The sequence below is a fragment of the Salvelinus namaycush genome, chromosome 29 (assembly GCF_016432855.1).
Source record: "Salvelinus namaycush isolate Seneca chromosome 29, SaNama_1.0, whole genome shotgun sequence".
NCBI classification, from domain to species: domain Eukaryota; kingdom Metazoa; phylum Chordata; class Actinopteri; order Salmoniformes; family Salmonidae; genus Salvelinus; species Salvelinus namaycush.
The window spans coordinates 27,124,554-27,143,297 of NC_052335.1; the positions used below are offsets into that span (position 1 = coordinate 27,124,554).

General features: G+C 42.1%; 1 protein-coding gene across 1 annotated transcript in view; it reads left to right on the forward strand.

Annotated features, from left to right (window-relative positions):
• Window positions 1-18,744, forward strand: part of LOC120024369 (5'-3' exoribonuclease 2-like) — a 40,085-nt gene that overhangs the window by 16,803 nt on the left and 4,538 nt on the right. The window contains exons 20-29 of the mRNA XM_038968597.1: window positions 61-150; window positions 361-433; window positions 641-724; window positions 4,670-4,767; window positions 5,110-5,189; window positions 5,297-5,353; window positions 7,080-7,148; window positions 10,616-10,750; window positions 12,424-12,554; window positions 17,383-17,446. Of these exons, the coding sequence (XP_038824525.1) occupies window positions 61-150; window positions 361-433; window positions 641-724; window positions 4,670-4,767; window positions 5,110-5,189; window positions 5,297-5,353; window positions 7,080-7,148; window positions 10,616-10,750; window positions 12,424-12,554; window positions 17,383-17,446 (881 nt within the window). The remainder of the gene's footprint in view (window positions 1-60; window positions 151-360; window positions 434-640; window positions 725-4,669; window positions 4,768-5,109; window positions 5,190-5,296; window positions 5,354-7,079; window positions 7,149-10,615; window positions 10,751-12,423; window positions 12,555-17,382; window positions 17,447-18,744) is intronic.

The window sequence follows — 18,744 nt, forward strand, 5'->3', positions numbered from 1 at the left end:
TCTCTCTCTCCCATTGTTAGGCCTGCCTGTTTTGTGTGGTCTAATGTTCCTGCGTTTCAGTTCAAGCCCCTGGAACAGCTGATGGGTGTCTTCCCTGCCGCCAGTGGAAACTTCCTGCCCCAAACATGGCGGTCACTCATGAGCAACCCAGTAAGTTTCACTTCATTTTAAAATGTTAACTATTTTTCAGCGTAGTCTGAGCATATGTAGCTAATCTATAAGGGACCATAGATGTGGAACTGATAGATTTTCTATGTAGGGGACTATCCAAATAAAGTGTGACCAATGTTATGATCATAGAAGTTGATTTAACTGCTCTGTCACTCATGTTTTCTTAACCTGTCGCTTCGTCTCCAACAGGAATCCTCCATCATTGACTTCTACCCTGATGACTTTGCCATTGACTTGAATGGAAAGAAATACGCTTGGCAGGGTAAGTCAACAGAATAATGGACTATTTAAACGGAACACCTTGACATGGCAGTGAATGCAGGTGGTTAGTTTATGTCCTGAATGATATACTCACTGCATTGCTTGCTCTTTGGGGTCCAGGCCTGGTAACTGTAAAGCATTACTGCTGATTTTAAAAAGGGCTTTATAAAATACATTTGATTGAATGCGTTTACCCCTCTGTGTGTAGGTGTTGCATTGCTTCCCTTCGTGGATGAGCGCAGGCTGAGGGCAGCCCTGGCTGAAGTCTACCCAAACCTTTCTCCAGAGGAAAGTGAGTAATGGGATTCTTCAACTTCAATCCACCATTGTAAACGACTCCTTCAGAATATGTATCACAGTAGTACAGTTACAGTACTTTATTCATTAAATATTTCAAGTGTGACGAACACAACTTTAGAAGATGAATGTACAATGCATTCGGAAAGTATTCAGACCCCTTGACTTTTTCCACATTTTGTTACGTTACAGCCTTATTCTAAAATGGATTAAATAAAGTAATAATCCCTCATCAATCTACACACAATACCCCATAATGTCAAAGCGAAAACATGTTTTTAGAAATTTGAGCTAATGTATTATAAATAAAATGATTACATTTACATAAGTATTCAGACCCTTTACTCAGTACTTTGTTGAAGCACCTTTGGCAGTGATTACATCCTCGAGTCTTCTTGGGTATGACGCTACAAGCTTGGCACACCTGTATTTGGGGAGTTTCTCCCGTTCTTCTCTGCAGATCCTCTCAAGCTCTGTCAGGTTGGATAGGGGGCATCTCTACACAGCTATTTTCAGGTCTCTCCAGAGATGTTAAATCGTGTTCAAGTTCGGGCTCTGGCTGGACCACTCAAGGACATTGAAACTTGTCCCGAAGCCACTCCTGCATTGTCTTGGCTGTGTGCTTAGGGTCGTTGTCCTTTTCGGTGAATTTTCGTTCCAGTCTGAGGTCCTGAGCTCTCTGGAGCAGGTTTTCATCAAGGAGCTCTCTAGGGGCTCCTGAGTGGCACAGTGGTCAGTGCTAGAGGCGTCACTGCAGACACCCTGGTTCGAATCCAGGCTGTATCACAACCGGCCGTAATTGGGAGTCCCATAGGGCAGCGTACAATTGGCCTCGCGTTGTACGGGTTTGGCTGGTGTAGGCCATCATTGTAAATACGAATTTGTTCTTAACTGACTTGCCTAGTTAACCTTTCTAGGACACACGTTCCGCTAGCGGAACCCCTCGACAACATTCCGCTGAAAAGGCAGCGCGGGAAATTAAAAAATATGTAACTTTCACACATTAACAAGTCCAATACAGCAAATGAAAGATAAACATCTTGTTAATCTACCCATCGTGTCCGATTTAAAAAAAAATAAAAAAATAAAAATAAAAAAATAATGCTTTACAGTGAAAACACAACATATGATTATGTTAGATCACCGCCAAGTCCAAAAAACACAGCCATTTTCCCAGCCAAAGATGGGAGTCACAAAAAGCAGAAATAGAGATAAAATTCATCACTAACCTTTGATCTTCATCAGATGACACTCATAGGACATCATGTTACACAATACATGTATGTTTTGTTCGATAATGTGCATATTTATATCCAAAAATCTCACTTTACATTGGCGCCATATTTAGAAATGCCGCCAAAATATCCAGAGATATTGCAGAGAGCCACATTAAATAACAGAAATACTCATCATAAACTTTGATAAAAGATACATGTTTTACATAGAATTAAAGATACACTTGTTCTTAATGCAACTGCTGTGTCAGATTTCAAAAAAACTTTACGGAAAAAGAAAACCATGCAATAATCTGAGACGACGCTCAGATAGCAACAACATTTCTCCGCCATGTTGGAGTCAACAGAAATACGAAATTACATTATAAATATTCCCTTACCTTTGATCTTCACCAGAATGCACTCCCAGGAATCCTAGTTCCACAATAAATTATTGTTTTGTTCGATAATGTCCATTATTTGTGTCCAAGTAGCTACTTTTGTTAGCACGTTTAGTACACATATCCAAACGCCCGTGCAGGTCCAGGCGAACTTCGGATGAAAACTTCAAAAAGTTATATTACAGGTTGAATAAACTTGTCAAACTAAGTATAGAATCAATCTTTAGGATGTTGTTATTATAAATACTCAAAAACTTTCCAACCGGAGAATTGCTTTGTGTTAATAGAAGTAATGGAACGCAAGTCGATATCATGTGGAATGCGCGTGACCAGGACCTGGCTCTCTGCCAGACTACTGACTCAAACAGCTCCCACCCGGCTCAACATCACAGTAGAAGCTTCATTCAACGTTCTACAGACTGTTGACATCTAGTGGAAGCGGTGGGAAGTGCAAACAGATCCATATCCCACTGGGATTTCAAAAGGCGATGAGTTAAATCGACCAGCCTCAGAATTCCCACTTCCTGTTTGGATTTTTCTCAGGTTTTTGCTTGCCATATGAGTTCTGTTATACTCACAGACATCATTCAAACAGTTTTAGAAACTTCAGAGTTTTCTATCCAATAGTAATAATAATTTGCATATATTAGCATCTGGGAGTAGGAGAGTAGTAGGCAGTTCACTCAGGGCACGCTATTCATCCAAACTTTTCAGGGATAAGGGATCCCTGAAAAGTTCAATAAAAAAAAAAAAGTACAATCTTTCCCTCGATCCAGACCAGTCCCTGCTGCTGAAAAACATCCCCGCAGCATGCTGCCACCACCATGCTTCACCGTAGGGATGGTGCCAGGTTTCCTCCAGACGTGACACTTGGCATTCAGGCAAAACAGTTCAATCTTTTGATCAGACCAGAGAATCTTGTTTGTCATGGTCTGAGAGTCCTTTAGATGCCTTTTGGCAAACTCCAAGCGGGCTGTCATGTGCCTTTTTACTGAAGTGGCTTCTTTCTGGCCACTCTACCATAAAGGACTGATTTGGTGGAGTACTGCAGAGATGTTTCTTCTGGAGCTCTGCCAGAGTGACCATCGGGTTCTTGGTCACCCCTTGACCAAGGCCCTTCTCCCCTTGATTGCTCAGTTTGGTCAGGCAGACAGCTCTTGGAAGAGTCTTGGTGGTTCCAAACTTCTTCCATTTAAGAATGATGGGGGCCACTGTTTTTGGGGACCTTCAATGCTGCAGAAACTTTTCGGTACCCTTCCCCAGATTTGATCCTCGACACAATCCTGTCTCGGAGCTCTATGGACAATTCCTTCAACCTCATGGCTTGTTTTTTTTTTATTTATTTTTTTTAATAAATTTTACCCCCAATTTCGTGGTATCCAATTGTTAGTAATTACTATCTTGTCTCATCGCTACAACTCCCGTACGGGCTTGGGAGAGACGAAGGTCGAAAGCCATGCGTCCTCCGAAACACAACCCAACCAAGCCGCACTGCTTCTTAACACAGCGCGCCTCCAACCCGGAAGCCAGCCACACCAATGTGTCGGAGGAAACACCGTGCACCTTGCTACCTTGGTTAGCGCACACTGCGCCCAGCCCGCCACAGGAGTCGCTGGTGTGCGATGAGACAAGGATATCCCTACCGGCCAAACCCTCCCTAACCCGGACAACGCTAGGCCAATTGTGCGTCGCCCCACAGACCTCCCGGTCGCGGCCGGCTGCGACAGAGCCTGGGCGCGAACCCATAGTCTCTGGTGGCACAGCTAGCGCTGCGATGCAGTGCCCTAGACCACTGCGCCACCCGGGAGGCCTTTGGCTTGGTTTTTGCACTGAAATGCACTGTCAACCGTGGGACCTTATATAGACAGGTGTGTGCCTTTCCAAATCATGTCCAATCAATTGAATTTACCACAGGTGGACTCCAAGTTGTGGAGAGATCTTAAGGATGCACCTGAACTCAATTTCGAGTCTCATAGCAAAGGGTCTAAATGCTTATGTAATTAAAGTATTTCTGTTATTTTAAATTGGCCAACTTTTGGTATTGTGTGTAGATATTTTATTAATCCATCTTAGAATAAGGCTCTAACTGAACAAAATGTGGAGAAAGGGTCAAATACTTTCTGAATGACCTGTATAACATTACTTTATTACTGAAGTACTCCACCTGTGAAATTACTAATTGAACTCACATAGCAATGTGTATCTTGAATGACCTTGGTGTTAGTTCTAATCAATAGTTTTATTATGTAAAGAACTCCCTTTTAGGAATCGTTTTGAATATTGACTGTCAGTCACTCCAGCTGATGTTTTCTCTCTTTCTTTCAGACAAGAGGAACAGCCTTGGCAGTGATATGCTGTTTGTTGGGAAGTCTCATCCTTGCTGTGACTTCATCCAGGAACTGTACCATGGAGAATCTCATGAGGTATGTAAAGCCATGTCCCTGCAGCCTGATCAATTAATAGTTTATTGTATAGTGTATTATAAACTGGGTGGTTCGAGTCCTGAATGCTGATTGGCTGACAGCCGTGGAATATCAGACCGTATACCATTTTATTTTTACTGCTCTAATTACATTGTTAACCAGTTTATAATAGCAATAAGGCACCTTAGGGGTTTGTGATATATGGCCAATATATATACTCCGCGTTGCGTTGTGCTTAAAAACAACCCTTAACCGTGGTATATTGGCCATATACCACACCTCCTTGGGCCTTATTGCTTAAATATAGTATGATATTAACATTGCTGTGTGTGTTTTCCTCAGGGCACTGAGATGCCAGCAGAACTATGCCATGGAATTCAAGGTACATTAAATCTTGACGAAGACCCTATCCTACCAGATAAGTAAGGAATATCTATTTTATTATCATACATTTTAGAAGTTACCATTTATCTATCCTTCTGTGGAGAGAATCCTGGCTAACCTATGACTGTGAAACCTCATTTGTTAGGCCAGTGCAGTCTCCCATCCCCATGCTGCGGGACATTGCACAGAACACTGCCATTGGGTAAGGACTCATATTTTACCCTCACAACCTCTGTTCATTCAGTTGGTGGTTCCCAGGGGGTATATGTTAAGTTCATGTTTTAAGTATCCCTGTATTTCTGTTATTACGGGGCTATCACTCAGTCAAGAGTGCGCATGCGCAGGAAGTCTAGTGGTTGATGGACCTAGCCTGGAGTGTAATGGCTACCTTGTAGTGTGTTCATATAGTATAGTAAACTTTGTTAAACTGGAACCTTGTCGTTGTGTCATTTCGAGTTAACAGTATACGTAACCAAAATGGTGTTCAGTCTGGTCCGCGGCCCAATATTTGTTCTTCCATAGTCCCATTAACCAGGTTTCCATCCAACCTTTTTTATGTGAGTTAAGTAATTGTAGGATAAAAAATGTCTTGACAGGCTTGATGGAAACAGAACCTTTTTATGTACATTTTCCAAATGTCGACAAAGTAAATTTGGAGTCACGTGATGACATGTTGTGTGGTCCTCCCACTAGGGAAAGTATGCAGTTTATTAGGCTACAAATTAAATAAATTATGAACTTCACAGGGTGGAGAAAGTGTAAGGTGATGAGCTTGACGCTCTTTTTCAATAAATATTGAGGGTCTTATTCTGCTGACATGTTCATCGACGCTTGGCTGCCGTTTTTGACAAAAATATTCTTGCTCTTTTGTCCATAATAATCTCATGTAGGCTATACATATGCTGTAGCCAACAGCGGCGTAGATAGAGTACTGCATCTGCCCTGCATGCTGTTGGCTAGAGCACACATGCCAATACCAGAGTGGGTACACTCGCTATATAACGCAAGCCTTTTTTTGTGAGAACCATCAGTAGAGTTGAAAATGTGATGGAAACCCATTTAACTTGTAATTTTGTATTCGGTACATGGGACTATAACCACAAAAGTGATTTTTTTATGTGCCCTATGTCATCACGCACAGCCTTTTATCTGCCACAATTAAATTAGATGGAAGCTACAATTGATTCATACTTGAATGTTTCACCATATCTGGCTGTACACAGGCTGAATTCCATAAGAATTTTCACCGGAAGGGCAAGTTGACAATCCTTAGTGTTAAGTCGTAAGTTCACATTCCTGCCTAACACTTCGTGATTGATCTCGACCAGGAGGCGAAGTCGAAGGTCAACTTCTGTGTGAAACTAAATTCAAATTTTTCTGCTACAATGGTCGACTTCAGACTCTCATTTACCACAAGAGGGCTGCAACTGTCACTGGGTCCTTAGATGAAATGACCTGCTGGCCCTCTGGGGGGTCAGTTCTAAGAGAAGCTGAGACTCTTTCATTCACACCGGGTCTGCGTCCCAAATGGCTCCCTATATAGTTCATTACTTTTGACCAGATATAGGGGGCCGTTTTGAAGACGTGTCCCTCATTCACACTGAGCTGGAACAAGACTCATGCCAAATTTGAATTGATACCGTTTTCTATGACCAGCGCTGGATTATCGGAGGATGATAATACCATGGCTCACTGTATTTCTCCTTGGGACAGGATGGTTATTGAATATATTGCCAATGCAAGGTTTGGGGTCAGCTTTGCCTGTAGTCTTAGGGATCCATGTTCTCGAAAATAATTTTTTCTGTTTTCACTAAGGCTAAATACAGGTTACGTTCCGATATAAACTAACACATTAATAATTCATAAAATCAATTGTAGCAAAAATGCAGTTTTATAAATGTGTAAATTGTTCCTTTTTATCTTGGCAGAGTGAAATATAAGGACCCACAGTACGGAGAGACCTTTGTGTTCAAGGCTGTCATTCTTCCTGGAGCTAAGTAAGTTAATAGCTTTTTTAAATGTGTATATATATATATATATAGTTATTATAATACATATTTTTTTATAATTAACATGTTCCCATTGCATCGGTGTTGTATATAATCTTACTGTGTGTATAACACCTGGTGTATATTCTCAGTGTTTTCCACAAACACATGTAGCCAGCCAGGCTCCCCCCCAGGTTGACATTTTTGCCAAACAATCTCTATTCTATGTTGGTGGCCGTCTAGTACATTCTAATGCTAGATTGTATTTTAAACCGGGGGAAAAAAACAGATGAAAAAAAAAAAAAAGAACTTTTAATCAATCAAATGTATTTATAAAGCCCTTTTTAGATCAGCAGAGGGCACAAAGTGCTATACAGAAACCCAGCCTAAAACCTCAATCAGCAAGCAACGAAAATGTGGAAACACAGTGGCTAGGAAAAACTCCCTAGGAAGGCAGGAACCTGGGAAGAAACCTAGAGAGGAACCAGGCTCTGAGGGGTGGCCAGTCCTCTTCTGGCTGTGCTGGGTGGAGATTATGAGAGTACATGGCCATTTAAGGCCAGATTGTTCTTCAAGATGTTCAAACGTTCATAGATGACCAGCAGGGTCAAATAATAATCACAGTGGTTTTAGAGGGTGCAACCTGTCAATACATCAGGAGTAAATGTCAGTTGACTTTTCATAGCCGATCGTTCAGAGGTCGAGACAGAAGTTGTGGTAGGGAGAGAGAGTGGAAAACAGCAGGTCTGGGACAAGGTAGCGCGTCCGGTGAACAGTTCAGGGTTCCTTAGCCGCAGGCAGAACTGGAGCAGCAGCACGACCAGTTGGACTGGGGACAGCAAGGAGTCATCAGGCCAGGTAGTCCTGAGGCATGATCCTAGGGCTCAGGTCCTCCGGGTGGGGAGGGAGAGAGAGAATTGGAGGAAGCATACTTAAATTCACACAGGACACCAGAGAATTCACACAGGAGAATTACACCAGATATAACAGACTGACCCTAGCCCCCCGGCACATAGACTATTACAGCATAGATACTGGAGACTGAGACTGGTTGGGTCTGGGGACTCTGTGGCCCCGTCCGACGATACCCCTGGACAGGGCCATCTTGGCAGGATATTAGCCCACCCACTTTGTCCAAGCACAGCCCCTACACCACTAGAGGGATATCAACAGACCAACTTACCGCCCAAGGGGCGCAAAAGTGTTTCATCAGCTGTTGTACAATATGATATAAAACACAAGAAAAAAATAATTTTGACTGCATTGGGCCTTCAAAGAATCCTGTAGCAGTCTGCTGACTTCCACAGGCTTCAAGCTTCATTTTGAGGCGTTTTCTCAGCCATCTGCAATACAGGCATGAATGAAGCAGGCCTTTGACAGGGGCTTTGCTACACAGAAAGCAGCAGTTGACTAGTCCGTTGTGAACACTTGACATATGTCTATCTTTGAATATACCATATAAGTATCATTGGCTTAACAATTCAAGCTGGTTTCTTTTAGCCTCACTCTGGTGCAAAATATGATATCTCTCCACTAGCCTACCTATTGTTCCTGCGGTGAAGGATTCACCATATTCTTTGAATGTTTTCATAATTTATCTGTAGATAATCGCTAAAAAGTCAACCAGTAAGCAAATTAGGGAGCTAAGTGAATGAGTCACTCACTTTAACGTCACTGTCTGGCAAGGCCTGATGGACTTCAAATAAAAACAATCTTTACCTGATGTGATACCATGGACGTACAGCGCATTTGGAAAGTATTCAGATCACCTTCACTTTTTCCACATTTTGTTACGTTAAAGCCTTATTCTAAAATATATTGTTTTATTTGCTCATCAATCTACACACAATACCCCATAATGACAAGACAACAACATATTTTTAGACATGTTTGCGAATGTATTAAAAATCTAAAACTGAAATATCACATAACCGTAAGCATTTAGACCATTTACTCAGTACTACTTTGAAGCACCTTTGTCAGCGATTACAGCCTCGAGTCTTCTTGGGTATGACGCTACAAGCTTGGCAAGCCTGTATTTGGGGAGTTTATCCCCTTCTTCTCTGCAGATCCCCTCAAGCTCTGTCAGGTTGGATGGGGTGCACAGCTATTTTCACGTCTCTCCAGAGATGTTTGATCGGGTTCAAGTTCGGGCTCTGGCTGGGCCACTCGAGGACCATTCAGAGACTTGTCCCGAAGCCACTCCTGCGTTGTCTTGGCTGTGTGCTTCAGGTCGCTGTCCTGTTAGGTGAACCTTCACACCAGTCTGAGGTCCTGAGCGCTCTGGAGGATTTCATCAAGGATCTCTCTGTACTTTGCTGGGTTCATCATTCCCTCGATCCTGACTAGTCTCCCAGTCCTTGTCGCTGAAAAACATCCCCACAGCATGATGCTACCACCATGCGTCACTGTCGGCATGGTATTGGCCAGGTGATGCCTGGTTTCCTCCAGATGAGACGCTTGGCTTTCAGGCCAAAGAGTTTAGTCTTTGTTTTATCAGACCAGAGAATCTTGTGAGTCCTTTAGGTGCCTTTTGGCAAACTCCAAGTGTGCTCTCATGTGCCTTTTTCAGAGGAGTGGCTTCCATCTGGCCACTCTACCATAAAAGACCTGATTGGTGGAATGCTGCAGAGATGGGTGTCCTTCTGGAAGGTTCTCTCATCTCCACAGAGGAACTCTGGAGCTCTATCAGAGTGACCATCGGGTTCTTGGTCACCTCCCTGACCAAGGCACTTCTCCCTCGATTGCTCAGTTTGGCCGAGCAGCCAGCTCTAGGAAGAGTCTTGGTGGTTAGAAGTTTCTTCCATTTAAGAATGATGGAGGCCACTGTGTTCTTGGGGACCTTCAATGCTGCAGAAATGTTTTAGTACCCTTTCCCAGATCAGTGCCTTGACACAATCCTGTCTCAGAACTCTATGGACAATTCCTTCGACCTCATGGCTTGGTTTTTGCTCTGACATGCACTGTCAACTGTGGGACCTTATATAGACAGGTGTATGCCTTTCCAAATCATGTCCAATCAATTGAATTTACCACAGGTGAACCCCAATCAAGTTGTAGAAACATCTCAAGGATGATCAATGGAAACAGGATGCACCCAAGCTGATATTTTTAGTCTTGTAGCAAAGGGTCTGAATACTTATGTAATAAGGTATTTCTGTTATTTATTTTAAGTTAATGTGCTAACATTTTAAAACCTATTTTCACTTTTTCATTATGGGGTATTGTGTGTAGATTGAGGGGGGGGGGTTAATTTAATACATTTTAGAATAAGGCTGTAACGTAACAAAATGTAGAAAAAGGGAAGGGGTCTGACTACTTTCCGAATGTGCTGTATTTTCTCATGTGGGGTCTAAAATGTGTGTTGTCTTTATTTTTTTGTTCATGGAGCTCTGACATTGTATGGTGTTGATTGTTTGTTACTGTTCATTTGTTTGAAAAATCTAAAAATGTTACTTACAAAAATCTTTCCTCAGGATGCCTGAGAAGGTTCTGAAGCCTGGGGACTGGGAGAGAGGTAACCGTGGCAGGGGTAACTGGAGGCCCCAACTGGGTTTCAACTCCAACAGGCAGCAGGTCCACCTTGACCAGTCAGCCTTCAGGGCCCTGGGGTACGTGCACACCACTTCAAACTAGATAGCATTGACCGACTTTTATGATGTCCCTTCAACAGTCGCCATTAAATACCCAGCTTTTGATTTATGCCATCTAAGCTCTTTTATTTTACTTAGCCTTCTGAGAACGTCTGACTGAATTATCATTTAAATCTACAGTCTGTAATTCAAACAATGCACACCCCCCCCCCCATGCTTTTTTTGATAAACAGCTGAGGGATGTTTTAAACTATACCGTGTTTACTGTTACATTAACAAAGTAAATTGTTAAACCAAGTTCAAAGTTCATGAAGTCGAAAAATGAATGTACCTATCCCGGATTGCACCTTTAAGGAACCTGGGAAATTGAACATCTGGCTGATTCTGGACTTGTGTGTGCACGAACATACACACATACCATTCAAAAGTTTTGGGTCACTTAGAAATCTCCTTGTTTTTGACAGAAAAGCACTTTTTGTCCATTCAAATAACATCAAATTGATTAGAAATACAGTGTAGACATTGTTAATGTTGTAATGGACTATTGTAGCTGGAAACGGCTGATTTTTAATGGAATATCTACATAGGCGTTACAGAGGCCCATTATCAGCAACCTTCACACCTGTGTTCCAATGGCACGTTGTGTTAGCTAATCCAAGTTTATCATTTTAAAAGGCTAATTGATCATTAGAAAACCCTTTTGCAATTATGTTAGCACAGCTGAAAACTATTGTTCTGATTAAAGAAGCAATAAAACTGGCCTTCTTTAGACTAGTTGAGTATCTGGAGCATCAGCATTTGTGGGTCGATTACAGGCTCAAAATGGCCAGAAACAAAGAACTTTCTTCTGAAACTCGTCAGTCTATTCTTGTTCTGAGAAATGAAGGCTATTCCATGCGAGAAATTGCCAAGAAACTGAAGATCTCGTACAGCGCTGTGTACTACTCCCTTCACAGAACATCGCAAACTGGCTCTAACCAGAATAGAAAGAGGAGTGGGAGGCCCCGGTGCACAACTGAGCAAGAGGACAAGTACATTAGCGTGTCTAGTTTGAGAAACAGTTGCCTCAAGTCCCTCAACTGGCAGCTTCATTTAATAGTACCCACAAAACACCAGTCTCAATATCAACAGGCGACTCCGGGGTGCTGGCATTCTAGGCAGAGTAGCAAAGAAAAAGCGATATCTCAGACTGGCCAATAAAAATAAAAGATTAAGATGAGTAAAAGAACACAGACACTGGACAGAGGAACTCTGCCCATAAGGCCAGCATCCCGGAGTCACCTCTTCACTGTTGACGTTGGTGTTTTGTGGGTACTACTACTTTGGGGGGGGGGGGGGTTGCTTGTGTGTAGCTGTGACAGGAAATGGTAAGTATTAGCAGTCATGTCTATAATATACAAAATTTCAGTAGGAATGTTTTATGAAATGTGTTCTGTATGTGTAGGATTTCTGCCGCTAGCTGATGTTTAATGCCTCAGACTTGGTGTGTTCCTGAATCTAAAGTAGCCACCGTATTAGGTGCACTTGGCGTGGCATCCGGACCCAAATGTCTTCCTCAATTAATTACCCGGCCACAAGGGTTAGTAGTCAGCTATTTGGCTGCCAGCTGGCACTTATAGAAGTGTGTATGGAACAGCCGTTAACTGATGTTTAACGTCTGTGACTTACTCTGCGTGTTCTGTTGTTTTCAGTCACAGCATGAACAGACAGCAGCAGGGAGGTGGGCAGTACAGCAACGCTCCGCCCCCTGGCAACTACCACCAGGGGAACTACAACAGGCCCCCCCACAGCGGCAGTGCTGGTCACCTCCCACCCTTCCAACGTAAGACCTCCTACACCCACACAGGCCGGGCAGGCCTCAGACAAACACACCTTTACTGCATTTCTGATCAACTAAAATATAGCCTTTACATTGTGTCAAGTAGTAACTCTCTCTCCATCTGAAATAGGCAATAGAAAGGCTGTCAGACGGCCAGTAATCTCCGTTCCGATAAGGCCTTTTGTTTCATCATTCCTTACTTGCGGCAACATTTCACTTCCTTTCTCCTTGGCTGAGATATCGTACCTCTTCTGAAAAGAAAAATAACTATATTATACAATTAAATGGCCCTTTGTTCAACACTGGGAAGTTAGAATGGTGTAACCTACGTATGGAGGGGGGACATTCTCTCTCTGTTTCCCTGCCCCTAATCAGAGGCTCCTGGTTGGGCCCTTGCCTCATGCTCCTCTGACAGCAGGTGTGTGTTACAAATGGCACCCTATTCCCTACATAGTGCACTACCTTTGACCTATATAGTGCCCATAGAGCTCCGATCAAAAGTAGTGCACTATATAGGGAATAGGTTGTCATTTGGGATGCTGGCTCGGTTCTCCAATTTGACTTTGATGTGCCAATTTGCAAATGGATGAATAATCTCATCTGTCTGCTGATAGCTTGTGGGGGAGTCGAGACTATTATGGTGGCACTTGATGCAAATAAGCCTTGGTTCCTTCGGATTGTGGCAGCCAGTGCCTCCCCTGGCCTCTGCTGTTTATTCCTGATGGTAAACTTGCCAATTAGCAGTGTAGGACCGAACTTCATCCTCTCTTTTTCTATATGAGAGTTATTTTGATTAAGGCAATCAGGGTTAATACTCTGGCCCATCTGTGATTGTGGGCCTGTTTCTCTTCAAATTGTCACTTTACGTGACGGTGGGATTTTTTTATTCATGTTCTTCTAGTCCTCCTGAAGAGATGTAATTATTTCTACACTTCTGGCGGCTTGATATTAACATTTAGTTGATGTGAATTGTAACTGCTTAATTTCACCAACTACTGTACCTTTGACACTTTCCTTGAATAACCAGATGGCCTACACATTATGTCAGTAAGAGCAATTTGCATGAAATAATTGTAGTATTTATTCCCATGCCCATCCGTAATAAGAGAATCTAGACATTTTGGTCAACTAATTTATGTACAGGTTTCATGATTATGAATTGTTATATTTAATGAGATTAATAACCACATTCCCTATGGAAAGTCTACACCCCCTTGAACTTTTCACATTTTGTTGTATACAAAGTGGGATTTAAATAGATTTGTCATTTTTTGGGGTCATTGATCTACACAAAATACACATGTCAAGTGAAAATATATATTTTTATATTAATACAAAAATTATTAGTATTCACCCCCTTTGTTTAGGCAAAATTGAGCTAGTTCAGAAGTAAAATCTGGCTTAACAAATCAAGTTATGAATTCACTTTGTGTGAAATAATGGGGGTTGACATTACTTTTTTAATGACTACCCCCTTCCTCTTTCCCCATACATCTGTAAGGTTCCCCAGTCAAGTATTGAATTTCAAGCACAGATTCGTCTACAAAGACGAGGGAGCTTTTCAAAAGCCTCATAAAGAAACTGCTGTGATTGATAGATGGGTAACAATAAATCAGACATTGAATATGTCTTTAAGCATGGAAATGATGCTGTGGCTGATGTATTAAACCACTCAGACAAATCAAAGATGCAGCCGTGCATCTGAACTGAGCTGCAGGACAGGCAGGAAACTGCTTAGGGATGTCACCATGAGACCATTAGGGATTTTATAAAAACAGCTACAGAGTTCATTGACTGTGACGGTAGAAAACTGAGGCTGGATTAACAACATTGCAGTGACTCCACAGTAATGACTTCAATGAGAGTGTAGGGACTCCACAGTAATGACTTCAATTAGAGTGAAAAGAATGCAAATCTATAGAATAAAAATATACAGCCAGTCACTAAAGTAATACTGTAAAAAAACATAGCTAAGTAATACACTTTTGGGCATAAATGCAAACCTTATGTTGGGGGGGGAACACCACATTACTGAGTAACTTAACTGCCTCATTTTCAAGCATGGTGGTGGCTGCATCATATTATGGGTATGCTTGACATCGGCAAAGACTAGTGAGTTTTTCAGGATGAAAAGAAATGGAGCTAAGCGCAGTCAAAATTCTAAAGTAAAACCTGCTTCAGTCTGCTTTACACCAGACACTGGGAGAGGAATTCACCTTTCACCAGGACAATAACATACAACGCGAAATCTACGCTGGAGTTGCTTACCATGAAGACAGAAAATGTTCCTGAGTGGCCAAGTTACGGTTTTGACTTAAATATGCTTAAATCTATGGCAAGACTTTAAAATTGCTGTCTAGCCATGATCCCCAACATCTCGACAGAGCGTGAATAATTTTAAATAGAATACTTTTGCACAATACAGGTGAGACTTACCCAAGAAGACTCTGCCTAAGGTGTTTCTAACATGTATTGACTCTGGGGTGAATTCTTATCTAATGGAGATATATTAATGTTATTTTTCATTAGTCTTTCAAATATAGTAGAATTGTTCTTCCGCTTTGACAGAGTATGTTGTATAGATCATTGACAAAATGTACAATTAAATCCATTTTAATCCCACTTTGTAACACAAAATGTGTAGAAATTCAAGTGCTGTGTAGACTTTCTATAGGCACTGTATACATGCAGACTTGGCATTATCGGTCCCAACAGCACAATTAGCCTGACTAGTTATTGAGACCAGACTAGAAAACAACTCTAGGACGGTAGTGTGCTCGGAGTTCAAAGACATGCTTTTGTTGCTGTTAACTGTCTCTCTCTGAGAGGATCCACTAGGTTGTCAGTAATCACCCTGGTCCGGCTGGGTCCTTTGTGTTGGGTTGGGGGGGCTCCTGTGTCCCTCCCGGTGTCCCCGTTTGCTGATTAGTGGTGCTAGCTGCTCTGGGAGACTGGGGGTGGTAATGAGATTGTCAAGTGCTTCTGGACACACTGGCCCCTCTGATAAAAGCCTTCTGGGAGGATCCCATTTGATTGGATGTGTGGTAGACTAGGGAGGGTTGAAACCAAAGTTAACTTCCCCTTTGACTGCACCTCTACCCCCATGTGGTGATGTGTCAACGCGCTGTCTCTGAAACATGCTGTGTGGTTTTGTTGTGCCTATTCAAAATGGCTGCTGTGTAATGACCCACCGGGGAGACACCGCTGGTCGCCATTAGTCTTCTGACGTCCAGTCACATTGTGTTAGCAGCAACTTTGTCACACCATTTAAAAGTTTCTGTTTAATGGTCTTATCCCATGGAATTCTATTTCCAAACTAAGTTCTAGACCTAGAACTTGACCAACTGTTTACTAGAGTAATGGAAGAACATGTGTATTGGGGGACATGTGAGTTGGTTTGAGCTAGTTGTAATCCCTTGGGTTAATACAGTGACTGTATATTGTACCGGGGGATTTTAGGTGTAATCCTTCGTTGTCTTTTGTATCACATGGCCCAGGGCTCTAGAGTTTTAGAGCATTGTTAATTAAGGAGATTGACAGGTGTGTACTTGTAATTTCCTCCGTTGAGTGACTGCCTGCTGGTCATCAGAGTAGGACAGAAGACGCAGGCCAGAGTGGGTGGTCCTCAATAAGGTTGTGTTGGTCCAAGAGATTATTAACTGTCAAGATTTACTCATCTACAGATCCAACCTAATCACTTCGTCTGGACAAACAGTTATGCATTGTTGGTATTTTTCGGTTATACATAGTTATTTTTTCTACGTTTCTCAAGTGGCTGAAAACTATACATCTGAAACCCTTAGTTTGCTCAGTTATGTTGGCTTGTGGTCTACTTTACTCCACCATAAGTCAGACTGACCAACCAGTCTATATTCTCTCTTGGTCATCTCAGACCATGTTAAACTCTCTACATGTAATAACATTGAGCACTAGGTATTGTACCACCAGGCCAAACCTGTTTATTTCCCAGGGATCCCATCACCTCTTATCAAATTTCTTTTAACACCAGCCTCCAATCCAGGTTTGTAAATGACTGGCTTTTCTTTGCTGAAGTTCTTTTCATCACACCCTTCACCCCGCCCCCTCTCCTCCTGTCTCACCCACTCACCAGGCCTGCCCCTATAAACAAACAAGTCCCAGGCTTGCAGCTGGTCATTGCCTTGGCAACAGCGGATCTAGAAGAAGCGGCTCTCAAAGGGGCTCGCTGCGCTAGAACCAGGGGTACTTGAGCCATCCACAATGCTGCCCACTGAATGCTTATTTCATTTTCCTGAAGGAAGGAATGCAAATGAAGCATTTTTTCTCTTTTCCACCCACCTCAAATCTTATTGTGATTTAGTGCTTCAATGGGCTTCATTTTATCTTTGGGATTGTTTTATCTCTTGGATCAGTTTTAAGATTGAAATTTATGGGTTTGATATTGAGGTTAAAGCTGAAATTAATTGGGTTAATTAACTTGTACATTTTGACATGCTGTCGCAGTGTTGTATACCAAACCTGAGTTTCCCTATTGATTGGCAAACATTCCGTGCAGCAGCTTTAACTTTTAACTTTCACTCAAAGGGATTGTCTTATTATTATTATTTTTTATTAAGTGGTGTCTAATTTTTTCAATCTAGCATTTACACTCTGCTGAAATAAATCTCATAGCTGATTTTATCTATGCAATTGTGTGTGTGTGTGTGTGTAGAAATTACACTGATGGCAACTCATCAGAACAAAATTCTTAGGTAGATGAACTTAAAGTATTGCTCTTTAAGAGTTGCGCTCGTTATGTTCACTTAATAGTGTGTTGGGGCCCTTTTTTTAAAAAGTATTTTGTCACCCACAGATTCTAGGCAGCAGGGTCTTCTAGGGACACCTCCCCCATACAACACTCCGCAGCAATATCCAAGGTGAGTCTACGGCTTTGTCTGATTTTTATACATAGGCATGTATTTACAAGGTATTCCCTCATCCTTGGCCTCATCCAGGCCTCCTTGGCCTGCTAAGTTCATGCTAAGTTCTATGCAGTAGAATTTTATATAAACTTTATAAACCGATGTAGTACTTTTTTTTTTTTTTAAGGGTGCTCGCTGCAGCATATTAAGTTGACCTTGATACACATTTGTTTTTTTTACTACACATGTGGTTTAGCGTAATATGTGGTTAGTAGAAACTGTTCCAGTGCTTTAGTGGGGGACCACTGAGTCACACTAAATGTACAGGTAGATGAAACATCTTGCTTTATTAGTTGAGGCCACTGGGCTTCACCAGGGGGGGGCTTAGAGATGAATTAAGAATTTGGGAGCGCTAAACAAATTTCTCTTGAGGAGGTTTGGCCAACTTAATGAGGCATCACTAATACTGCTCCGGCAGTATCATTTCGGCGCCACAGTGTCCGCACAGACCCGTCATTGATTCTTTCTCCAGACCTCTTGAAGGACTAATCAGCTTCTTTGGTTCAACTTTTCAGGCCTTCCAGGTCCATTGTGGCTCTCTGTCACCTTAGGTCACTAGTTATTAGTGGTGAACTGAAAACTGTTTCTATAACTACTTATACCAGCTGGACTGAAATTACATGCATAAGGAACCTGTAGGAGGGATTACGGATTCCAGTGCACGGCTAAGTCTGGCATTGGGGATGAATGTGACATGGTTCAATAATGAGGGATGGCCCCTTCTAGGACGGCTCCTACTTCTTCCTTCGGCCATTGTAGTGAATAATATGAGACTTAATATGGTGGCTTGGCTTATGGATGGACACATTGCTGAGGCATTATTCTTGGAGTGATGGTGTGGGCGTCACACACATGCAATGTGGCGTCCTCATTTTAGGGATGAGTGCAATTCACGATTCAAGTCACTTGTAAATGTCTGGTTTATTTCATACTTTGGCATACATTTAATATTCTTATACTTTTATTCATGTGAAATGGGTGGCCATTTTTTTCTTCTGAATTAAATCTCCAGGTCGATACTAATTAGCAGGGATGTTGCTAGGTCACCATGGTCAATTGAAAGCTGCATCAATAGAACTGGAAAAGGTTTGGGGGGTTTTTTTGCTCCTGATTAGGCGCTTTGACATATTTAGACTGAATAATGGGTAGGACTGGAGCAGGGAGGGCCTGAAGCCTAAATTGCCCAGCATGGCTAATGTGTTTGTAGCTGTCTATGAGTACGCTAACATGCACACAAAACAATTGCGGATAGT